The sequence below is a fragment of the Thermobia domestica genome, chromosome 13, assembly GCF_964235325.1.
Source record: "Thermobia domestica chromosome 13, izTheDome1.hap1.1, whole genome shotgun sequence".
NCBI classification, from domain to species: Eukaryota; Metazoa; Arthropoda; class Insecta; order Zygentoma; family Lepismatidae; genus Thermobia; species Thermobia domestica.
This window is the reverse complement of record NC_137466.1, coordinates 211,733,545-211,746,277: the sequence shown is the minus strand read 5'-3', so window position 1 is coordinate 211,746,277 and position 12,733 is coordinate 211,733,545. Positions and strand designations below refer to the sequence as shown.

Sequence of the window (12,733 nt, the reverse complement as noted above, 5' to 3'; positions counted from 1 at the left end):
TACATCTTATCATCCACATTGGTGGAATGTAGAATGTCAACAAGCAGTCAATAATTGTCAAAAATCTTTGAAATTATTTTTTAAGACCAGAACAAAAGACGATTTTCTTCATTACCGTAAATGTAAAGCCATTGTTAAAAGGATCACCTTGTATTACAAAAGGAAAAGCTGGGAACATTTTTGTAATAATCTCTCCTATCTCACTCCCAAATATAAGATTTGGAATTTCTTCAAACATCAAATTCATCGTTATCATAATTCACGACCTCAGCCTATGCATCGCTTGGATGACCAGAAATGGATCACAGATTTTCATCAACAATTGGCTCCCTGCACTGTCAATAATTCTCTGCGTCATCTTTTACCTTTTATTCTGCCACAGGGATCTTCTGTTTTGGAAACTAGTTTTTCAGAAGTGGAACTCGACGTTGTTTTTCAGCATCTTCGCACCAACACCTCTCCTGGCATAGATGGTATTTATTATAAACATTTTACCACTCTTGCTGTTCGTGGGAAGGCTCTATTATTACAAATATATAATAAAATTTGGGACACTGCCCATATTCCATCTCAATGGAAACAAGTTCTTATTGTTCCTATTTTAAAAAACAAACAACATATTGGCAAAACGGACAACTATAGACCAATAGCGTTACTTCCTTGCTCTCTCAAGATATTTGAAGACTTACTTTTATCCAGATTACAGTGGTTTTTGGAACATAATCAAATTTTTCCTCCTACTATCAGCGGCTTTCGAAAAGCCACCTCAACATACACGCACTTGGGCCTCTTATTCTTGACATTTATCAGGCTTATCTTGAAAGACAATTTGTTATTGCAGTTAACGTTGACTTGAGAAAAGCATATGACTCAATTATCTTAGATCTTCTCATTCAAAAGCTATATCTGTTACAGATACCTTCCAAATTTATTAGAATCATTCATAACTTACTTATCAACAGAAAGATTTTTATCAAACTTAACAAACATTACAATAAACCTAGAACTACATCGGTTGGCTTACTCCAGGGTAGTAAGTTAAATCCTACTCTATTCAATCTCTATATATTGGACCTCATAACAGAACTTAACCATGAAGTAAAACTGTATTCGTATGCTGATGACATAATATTCATACTGACTACGGATGATCTTCACCGAGGGACAATTCTTATTGAACAAACCTTACAGAAACTATTACGTTGGTCTATAAACAATGGTATCGACATCAACTGGGAGAAAACTGTATACTCCGTCTTCACGCGAAGACGTTGTTATACACGCCCTACCATTCATATCGAAGATCGTACGTTACGCTATGTTCGACACTTCAAATACCTTGGGCTTTATTTGGACACAAAAATGACTTGGAAACCTCACTTAGCTCTGTTATCAACCGCATTGGATTCATACAACAACATTCTCAAAAGCTTAAGTGCAAAACGTTGGGGGACTCAATCCAACTTGTCTATACAAAATTATTACACATTCTATGATGGCAAAAACTCTTTATGGAAGCATATTTTATGAAGAGAAGATGAACTATTTTTACCAGCGAATAAACAAACTTTTATATGATCCACTTAAGATCATCCTTTCTCAGCCTACCTTCTGCCCGAAAAATGCTCTCTTTGAGGAAACTGGTATGATTCCTATTGACTTACAAATTTCCAAATTAGCAGAAACTTTTCTTTTGTCACGAATGGCGAAAAGGAATAATCCTCTTATAGCACAGCTTCATCAGATTAAACATATATTGGAAAATATACATCAGAAGGTGCCGTATAGAAATAAATCACCATGGATAGTCAAAGCGTTTTTTAAAGTTCACATGTATGAAGGAATGATCCTACAATCTCCATCACTGCCGTGCTACATATTTCACTATACAACGAGTTTGGTACAAATAAAGACAATTCTTCCCCACTATGTCTCTTCTTTGACTTCAGGACATTTACCAAATATCAATAATTACATTTGGCACTCTTGTGTGGATCAGCTATCTTCAAATTGTACACTTGTTTTTACAGATGCACCTAAATACATACATCAAAATGTCGGTGCAGCAGTTGTTGTTCCTACTCTTCATATTATCAAAAAATTCAAACTTCCTCCATATTTTACCATTTTCGAAGGTGAGGCTTTTGCCATTCGGCAAGCTCTTTTATTAATAAAAAAGTTACAGCTTTCTGATGCCTGTATCTGCTCTGATGCTCTCAGTGTTCTTAACGCTTTAAGACACACCCATTGGAATGTGAAAACTACTTGGCTTCTTTTAAATATAAAATGTTTATACCATCAACTTCAAGAACAAGGATATATTATACATTTTTTACACACGAAATCACATTCTAATATAAAATTCCATGATGATACAGACCTAGCTGCAAAGTCTGCATGTAATGATGGTCAATCAGCTTTTATTAAAGTTAGTCACTTAAACTTTATTCCTAACATCAAACGAAATCAAGTCCAGATGTTACATGCTTGGAAATCTGAAAATAGGTTTGGACCAGGGCGACATTATTGGCAAATCATGTCTATCTCTCAACCCAAACCATGGCTTACTATACATAATTGGTCTAGATACAGAGTAATTCTATTATATCGCCTTCTTTTTGACACCGCCTTATAAATTATATCAAATACATAAATTGACTACACCTTTATGTTGGTGTCAGCGTGATATTGGATCTTTGAATCATTTAATTTTTGTTTGTGAACAATTTACTAAAGGCAGATCTTATATGATCAATAAACTTCACAGAGCACTTGGTTATGAACCTTTTTCTGTTGAACAAATTTTAGCTACGACCTCTTGGACTCTCATCCAATTATTGATTGAATTTTTACAGATAAATGGTATCCCGCTCTAAAACTACTAAACCTGATGCAAATATGTTCTTCATTTTTATATGGGTAACTAAAAAAAATGAAAAAAATAATAATAAATAATAAAAAAAGGAATAACTTCAAGGCATTTGATAATGTATCTGGCGAAAGTTCTACTATCGACTTCACCTATGGATTTTTTTTTTTTTTTTTTTTTTTTTTTTTTTTTTTTTTTTTTTTGCAATTTGACTTCTAAAGCTTATCAAAATACAAGAGGCAAGAACACTAGTGAATAATAATAATAATAATAATAGTGGTAGTGGTGGTGGTGATAATGATAATAATAAACTGACTCAATCCTCAGTGGAAACATGATATTGCTTGACAATCTTCATGATATATATGTTCTGTTATGCATCACTCTCATCACCAGAGAACTGTCCGAAATCCATTTGAAATTTTTCATCTTCCCACTAGGATAATTTTCAAGATCATTACTAACATAGTTATCTAAGTTCAACTATTCTCTTGAGGTCTGGTCTTCAGTGCACGCAACATGTATCATCTTCAAGGTTTTTACTGGACGCAACGAGTTAAAAATGTACATTAAGCAATGACTTTAGTAGAGATTTATCAATTTTTTATTTTTTCAGCAATTCCAGGGCCATAGCGGACTTAACTACTACGGTGCCGCATCTCCTCCTATGTATAACCTCTATATGAGGTTACAAGAACAAGAAATGCCAAGATGTTGGTCACAGGCTTTAAATATGATGACTTTAACAACTTACTTGTATCGATAATGATATATTAAAAGTACATCCGACATATTTATGTACAGCAAATGTTATCTTTAGGATTCCGGAAGGATATTATTTTATAGACACATCATTTTCACAGACCTCTTATGCCAAATCAAACAAAATTAATTTCAAAGTAATTTGTCGTTACCTTTTCTTTTACGACGACTACACAATGTATATCACTACATTTTTTCCATTTTAGTTACAAAACTTTCAAAGATTATTTAAATCTTCTAGAAAGTCAATTTACAGCATTTTAGGTGCAAATAAAGAATACCATCGCATATCACGAGATACTTAAATAAACAAAATGGAATATGCATTTCACTGTACATAAACGCAAAATAATTAACAAACACGTACAGATTGATATAATGTCGGCAAATAACAAATAAAATTAAATGAGCCAACATTGAAAAGCTGAAATAAAAATGAACATTAAGAAATTAATTCATGATTACTCTGTAAACGGATCGGTAGAGACGGTTTGTTACAACACTGAGTCCAAATTGGTCTTGATGGTGAATGACAACCGTACCATGGGATGTATATCTGCTGACGTGTATGTGTTATGCATGTTGACGATATGACGATACCATCCCTTCCAAATGTGGCTTCATCAGTGAACAATACAGATGCTTGAAACAGGATGATGGTAATGGTCTGTTGAATGAACCACTGACAGAACGCTTTACGTGGTTGGAAATCCGCTTTTGTCAGTCCTTGTACCCTTTTCAAGTGGTATGGGTAAAAGGCATTTTCATGTAATGCACGCCACATAGTCATGTAATTAACATACATTTCACGGCTAAGTTCCCTCGTACTCATACCTAGATCACTGTCCATAGCTTCTAACCTACGTTCGCTAACAGAGTAGACTAGCATCAACATGGGCAGGTAGTATGATCCCTGTTCCACACGCCGATAAACTGATACAAAAACATATTGTATGATGATTGGCGCCTTTAGGAAAATGCTTCTGATAAGAGTCGTGCTGTTTCATGCTAGCTGCCATCTGCACGACAGCATATGAATAGCATGTCGCCCTGTTCGTGGTTTGAATAATGCACCATGACTTAGTCGAGCACTGTCACTTGTCCTATTCAACACTCGCAGCACAACGACCGCATTCCTGTACTGTAGTGTCTTGAACACAAGAGCCACCTGTATGTTTGAACCAAGTACAGTACGAAGAGGTCTTAAGAAACTGCTATGCAGCTCGCCGAACACGTGACGATCGTACTACGTTTGCGATACTGTACGGACACGCCCATGCCATTAGTAGTATGAACTCAGAAATTGCAACACCACCATATATGGGGAGAGGGTGAAAATAGTACTGACAAAATACCGGTAACACGCGTTTAGTGTGGTCGGAAATATGCAACAAGGAAATTTCATAGCTTTTGGAGAGGGACAAAATTCCTACCAGGAACTACCCCTTGAAATCATTACTATTTCACACAATTATGAAAATACAGGGTAGCGCAGATAAAAGTAGTCCGTATAAGAATAAAGGAAATTGAATGAAATTACAGAAACGAAGACCTTAAATGGACTTATTTTACTAATGATATAATGGAAAAGGTCTAACAAACCATCCTAGATGTTATTCAAAAGTAACATACACGTTTTTGACTGTCATCCTCCCATAATTGCTGCACAACTGTCACACGATATGCCTTCAAATTAAGACTTTTCAATATACGCTGGCAACTCCTTCTACTCATATGCGCCTGTTGGGCCAACTTACGTGTAGACTTCTTTGGGCTTTGGATAATTCTTCGGCGAATGTCTGCAATAACTTGTGGTGTAAGACCTGAAGGAATTCTTTATAGTTTTACATTTTGAATAAACTGAAATACTGACCGAAGAATGCTAATAAGAATGCTAATAATCGATAATTCTTGTATGTCGATTGTTGAAGATCGTTGTATATTATCGATTGAAGAAAAAATAGTTGATAATTGCATAAACTGTCCATTGTTATAGCTGTTTACTCAATTTGAGAAGTTGAAATATTGCATTCGTATTCAAAGATGCGGGCTAGTTTTAACTGCGCCACCCTGTATAAAATAGCAAATCTAATATGCCAACGTGACTTGAGGTATTGTTAAATTCTTTCCAATATGTGTGCTCCATTAGGAATTGGATCAGGGATTATGTGTTAACTTTTCTATTACAGATTGGAACATATCATATTGTTTCCATCATATATATCTTGGGAACTTCCCCTCTTCTAAGTTTTGGTTTCCCTGTCTCTAGGTTTAATTTAGTCTTCCCAGCCTGGGAAGATATTTTCCACTTTTCTTAGGCTATACAATCTGTTTTAAAGTACAATGATTCAACTTCATGTTTTACTTTTTTTTTTTTTTTTTTTTTTTTTTTTTTTTTTTTTTTTTTTTTTTTTTAAGTATGTTTATTGTCGCGAGCTATGCGAGCTGTTTTGTTTATAGAATTGTTTCTAGAAGGAAAATCTTGCAGCTGATACTACTGCTTATCATTCATCCGAGTAGCATAGTGATGATGATGATAATAATAATAATAATAATAATAATAATAATAATAATAATAATAATAATAATAATAATAATAATAATAATAATAATAATAATAAACATTTTCAGTTGTCAGTGAGCAGTCACTGCAGTTTTGAATTGGTAGCTTCTTCGTTCACAAGCACGTTATAAGGAAATGGATATTAGACTATATTTTAATAAAAGGAAAGCTCCTGAGGATGAAAAGGCAAGTAATTCCAGTACACAAAGTAACAGGCTTTCGTCTGAAGGTAAAGCAACGTCGGAAACCGCATTAAAAAAGTGAAAAAATTATGAACTTGGGGTCGCCTATCAAACTAGTACCACAATTTCAAAGTAGGTAGGTTTAAAAATAACGTTGTCCCAACCCCACTTTAAAGCTGGTCTGTTATACGGAACACAATCTTGCATAAATATTCCCCCCATCTACAAATCCACAAATAAATCACTGGTGTGTGTGATACACTCTGTTTTAGAAAGTGCATAATAATAGTTCATTTTCATTATAACTAGGTTATTTCTGTTTTCACATAATACGGTGCTCAGTTGGATATCTTACTCATAGTACAAAATGAAGGATGTGTTCACTTTCATTTTTATTTGCAAAACGCAATAACTGAATAGAGAAACCAATATGACATGAATTGTATACCATAGTGGTGATTTGATATAAAACCTTAAAATATTGAAACTCACCTGGTATTTAGAACCGTACACAGCCTGGAGAACGACAGAAAAACGGATTTTGCCGTCTAAAATGAGATTGCTCTAACATAACAACACAATCATAAGGTAGAAAAACGAAGCTGTTTTCATTTTTTTTTTTTTTATTAATATTATTACTGAAACGTCTTGGCATTCGATAATTTTGATATGGTGGAATTTATACTTGCTGATTATTATTCAATATACATCTTGCAGTAATAAGCGTATCATTCGGAATATTGTTCCGAAATGGCATTTGCAGTAGCGGACCTTTGTGTGACTGTTGTCACTGGTAACGAACAAATTGGTTCCGCTAATTTTTCATTAATTGACCATCAAATGTTGAAAATTAGCTGGACATTAAACATATAAATAAATAAATAAACAAGTTCCGTGGAACCTTCCTGAAAATAGGACGCCCTTATAGCCCTTTTCATGCTTGGTGTTGTTGTTGAGAACTTTTCCTCCTTTACGGAACCAGAAAATAATTCCACATGCGTCCGTGATCCTTGTGCATCGTTCTATAAACCTTTAACAATGTCACAGAAGTTTACTAATTTGTGAAGTTCTCGAGCTTAATATCACTGATTTGATGTTGCAGACGAAATATGCCTTGGATGTATAATAATTTATTTGAGTGGCAATAAATATAGATACTGGAATAGGCGTATCACGCAGCTACAGTTGTCTATTTCACGTATGAGTTGGCAATACTACTTCCTATCGAATAGGAAGGACAAGCTGTCTACTGGCCAGGTTCACAAGAGATCTTCTCAACTGGAACTAGGTATTGAACACCAGCGCCACCTCAACACTTTCTAGACCTCCATCTCGAAGCTTATTGGTTTCCAATATTTGCCGTTTCCAACTTACTGTTCCCACGCTTTCGGGCCTCACTATTTCTGCCAATAAACTATATGTTCATAGGACTTTTTTTTTTTTTTGCTTATCTCAGTGTCAGGAATGACTTCCCGGCGTTTATTAATTAACTACGTTACACCCTGTATAAATTACTTGCTCCATCACCATTTCTATTACAATAGTTTTGTGTCGACCAAGCATTGTGAAGAAGTTAAGCGACTAATAATTAAAACAAAGTGAGCTCCGGATGGCTTTGGGTAGGTCATACCGCTTCGTTTAATCTTGTTCGTTTAATCCTTCATGTATAGTCTTATGTGGAAAATCATTCAGCAGAAAATATCTAATTTCTTAAAGTAGTAAAATTGTGGGTTACCTTGTTCTTCTCTCACACCCTTCATATGTTGCATTCATCTTGTTAAAAATTCAGAAACCTTGAGGATTGGGAAAACCGTGATGGTGGTTATATAAAACTTAACTGTAGAATTTTAAAAATATACAGAACCACCCAAAACAAAGATCTAGATGTGCAGTCTTTAAGTATATCATATAAATGTAAGTATTTCTCTTAAATTTTATTTTGTTTCACAAAAAAAGGATACGGAATATTTTGAAGTGAAAATACTAATATTTTGAAGTAAAAATACTACATACAATTTTACTAGTTATTTGTGTACTTTTTTTAAAAAAAGAAATATTTACTTTTAGGGTTGCCTGGTTTATACTAGCTGTTTAAAAAAACTGGTTTAAACAAAAAAAAAAAAAAAAAAAAAAAAAAAAACGAAAAATGCGAATCATGTGAACTTTATGCTGACGTTTCCACATATCAAACCATCTGCATTAGTTTTTCTCCTTTTCACCTTTTAATCAAGGTGTCGAATGTTCAATTCTCGGTTGAAACACAACCCTTCTTTCATGTGTAGCGGTTTGAATATCACTTTAAGCAAAAATCTTTTCCTTGATAACGTCGGTATTACATAAGGATGTTAAGGTTAAACATACGCAACAAAACCAAATTGTATATTTCTGCTTGTCTGAATGCCTGCTGTTTCATAAAGAAGCCAAGGTTGTAAATATATTGATAGAAATTGGCAAAATTTATCGACTACCTACGTAGCTTCCAACATTGGCTTGGATTGGACTTTCAATGATATCCACATACTAAATTTGTAATTTAATACCTCAGTTTTAGCGTACTGATTGTGATACGTTGACCTTTAAATTTTACATGCAAAGTAAAAACAGGATTTTTCCGTTACTCTTTTACACTTAAAGTAATGACGGGACTTTCCCGATGGCTAAGGCGGGAGTTTCTCAATTTAAGGAATTTACTGACTGGACTTCTTTAAGCTTATGTGATCCCTTCCAGCGTAACCCCGTTGTTGCATATTAACACCAAGGCGAAACAAATTTATTTCTGTCAATGTGAAAAACAAATATATAGAGCAAAATATTTAAACCAAAAAAGCTGGTTTAAAAACCAACAACTAAAAACTGGTTTAAACTAAAAAAGAACCGAGTTTTTGGCTTTTTTCAAAAACAACCATGCTTACTTTTTGTATATAAGAGATTAAAAAATTCTTATTATATACATCGGTTAATCCTTTTGAATTCATAATGTAAATATGTTAAGATTAAAATTGCTTGAAATATCTTTTCGAAATTCATGGTTTATTTTCGAGATTTTATATTATTATCGGCATCAACCACTAATTAAATGAGTTTTTGTGTTATACAGAAGGGAAACAAAGTCTGTTTTGTCAGTTTAAAGCACAATTTTGAAAAAAGCCCAAAATTTCCCAAGCAAAAAAGCGAAGTAGAAAAAACCTCTTTTCTTTTCAAAAAAACCGGTTTTTTCCCCAGCCCTTGCATCTCTACATATCGATGTTCGAAGGTGGTGGGTGAAGATCCGACAGAACTTTCTTCGTCCTGTATATATTGTCACAAAAACCAGTCACTTCAGTAATAAATCATGACCAAATATGCATCGCATTTTACTGTATAACTTTTCATTTGCATTGCATTTCTATGACTTTGTCTACAATGAAGCAAACCGATAAAAATAAGTTTTACAGGAAGTACAGGCGCTTCAGCGACGGTGGGTAGACACAAATGAGGATAGCGCAAAACCAGTAGCATGGAATAAAACACTTACCTTACGTGTAGATTTGGGGGAGATTCTAAATGCCATCCGGACTTTATAATCCCCTTTCATATGGACTCACTCATTTTAACCGTAAAACTGCCATTATAACTTTACGGGTATTCTTAATTATTTAAAAAAAAAAAAAAAAAAAAAAAAACTGACAATTGACCCCTGGAAAGTAGCATCGAATTATCGTTTCGTCATGTGAAAATTCACCTAAGTACAATTTTATCTTTTACTCTATATTGTAGTTTGATCTTGTATCATTGATTTAAAATAAGAAAATAGAGAAAAACAAGATTATTACTTACCGCTATCGTCGTAACCGTAAAACTGAAGCATGTGTGTTTGTGTGAATTCTGGAAAGAAGAAACAAAATCATTAGATAGCAGTAGAGATGCAGAAAAAGTCGGCTTTCTTGAATCGATGTTTTTTTTTTCACATAAAAAGCCAGTTAAAAAAAAAAAAAAAAAACAAGAATTTCGGAAATTTTGGCATTTTCCATTTTCATGATTTTATCTATCTAAATAGCTTTCTTATGGTATACTCTATAACTAGACTAGCAGCGTTCACCCCGCTTCGCTGCGGTCACCCCGGAACGCAATAAACTTTGTTACTTAGATAATTTTTACTTTTTCGCTTTCAAGTGATATGATAAAAACCATAGAAGATTGCAGTAAATCTTAACATTATATCGCCTGTCATTTATGTTAACCCGCCCCGCTTCGCTGCGGTCATCCCGGTGCTGGCATATTGTAAAAGTGTCTGTAAAAATAAGCAAATCAATTAAAAAATTTTAAACAGAATATTCAAGCTATTTTCCGCTGTATATCGCCTGTCATTTATGTTAACCCGCCGAGTGACACGGTCATGCGGGTTGCATATAAATACGTTTATTTTTACCTATGATGAACTAATAACAAAGGATTTGTACGTTATGGACACTTGAATGGTCAATTATCTCAAGACACTGGTAATTAAAAATTAAAGTGATATGATAAAAACCATCTAGGGTCCAAATCCTAATAACCCCCCAAAAATGAAAGAAATTGGTTCAGCCGTATTAGCGTGATGAGCGGACAAAGGATTTTGTACGTTCTCTTTTATATATACTAGCAGCGTTCACCCCGCTTCGCTGCGGTCACCCCGGAACGCAATAAACTTTGTTACTTAGATAATTTTTACTTTTTCGCTTTCAAGTGATATGATAAAAACCATAGAAGATTGCAGTAAATCTTAACATTATATCGCCTGTCATTTATGTTAACCCGCCCCGCTTCGCTGCGGTCATCCCGGTGCTGGCATATTGTAAAAGTGTCTGTAAAAATAAGCAAATCAATTAAAAAATTTTAAACAGAAGATTCAAGCTATTTTCCGCTGTATATCGCCTGTCATTTATGTTAACCCGCCGAGTGACACGGTCATGCGGGTTGCATATAAATACGTTTATTTTTACCTATGATGAACTAACAAAGGATTTGTGGACACCTGAATGGTCAATTATCTCAAGACACTGGTAATTAAAAATTAAAGTGATATGATAAAAACCATCTAGGGTCCAAATCCTAATAACCCCCCAAAAATGAAAGAAATTGGTTCAGCCGTATTAGCGTGATGAGCGGACAAAGAATTGTACGTTCTCTTTTATATATATAGATAGATAAGGTTTCCATGACCTAAATGCCATATTTCGCTCTGGAATTCACCATCAAGATGGACGGAGCACATGTTTTACGAATTAAAGCTAACATGAAAAATGTGCTATTTAAGGGCAATTTTAGAGGCTATTTAACTTTATTTTAAGTTTTGAGTTACCGACATTTTTTCTTCTCTGGATCATTTCAGTTTGTCATCCGTGTTTCATTTTTAAGAGCTTAGTAATCTAGTTTCTAGCGTAAAAGTTAAACTTATGTTTTTCTATATATACGCCAAAGCGTACGTTTTTCAATATATCCATCAAACCTTACTTCCACATTTCTGTTATACTGTAGCTATGCAACGATCATGCAATAATATTCCGGATACAACGTTATATACTAATTTATACAAATAATCAGTAGCGGATTTAGAAAAGTACTTTGGGAGGGGTTTCTCTGATTGTTTCGTTTTCTAAAATGTTCTAATTTTATTTGGGAGGAGGTTGAAGTTTATGAGTACAGGCATAACTAATACTGTATTTCGTTTCGTTTATATATTTAGATATAATCTTCCGGATACAACCTTGAAGATCATTTTATACTGAGAATCAGTGGCTGATTTAGAAAAGCATTTTGGGAGGGGTTTTCTTACTAATGTGTTTTTCTAACGGGAGCTTAAAATTTATGAGTAAAGGCATAACTAATAGATATTTCGTTTGTTTTAGACATTCTGTAATTTTGGGGAACAGGCTTCAATCCGAAAGGCCGCCCCTCTAACCTTCGCAAAACCGTTACTGCTGGTAATTAGTAATAATAACGATTTAAAAACAATAAGAAAGGAAGTCGGCCAACTCACAGTACACGCATTATTTCTACTTCACAGATGAATGAAGGAAAACTTTGTCAGAATGGTCGAATGCTGGGTTGAATCCCAGACTTCCCGATAGAAGCGCAAAAGCTCCACTCAGTCACGTTTGTTGTGCAGTTGTATTTATCTTAAATATATTCCGTAGTTTTTTTTTTTTTTTTTCTGGTGGTAGGGGAGTTCCGCAATGATATGAATGGTGTGAGCCAAGAACATGGTAACCAACAAATTTTCAATTGCTGAGTTACACAGCACCAGACAGACAGCAACGCATACCGCTTCGTTTAATCCTTCATGTATAGTCTTCTGTGAAACAATCAGCTTTCCGACTTTGAAAATGGATTGTGCAG

At 34.3% G+C, this 12,733-nt stretch overlaps 1 protein-coding gene across 1 annotated transcript in view; it reads right to left on the bottom strand.

The window, feature by feature from the left end:
- Positions 1-12,733, bottom strand: part of LOC145667964 (uncharacterized) — a 223,975-nt gene that overhangs the window by 206,842 nt on the left and 4,400 nt on the right. Inside the window, exon 2 of the mRNA XM_081735388.1 lies at positions 10,193-10,240. Within this exon, the coding sequence (XP_081591514.1) occupies positions 10,193-10,223 (31 nt within the window). The 5' untranslated portion in view covers positions 10,224-10,240. The remainder of the gene's footprint in view (positions 1-10,192; positions 10,241-12,733) is intronic.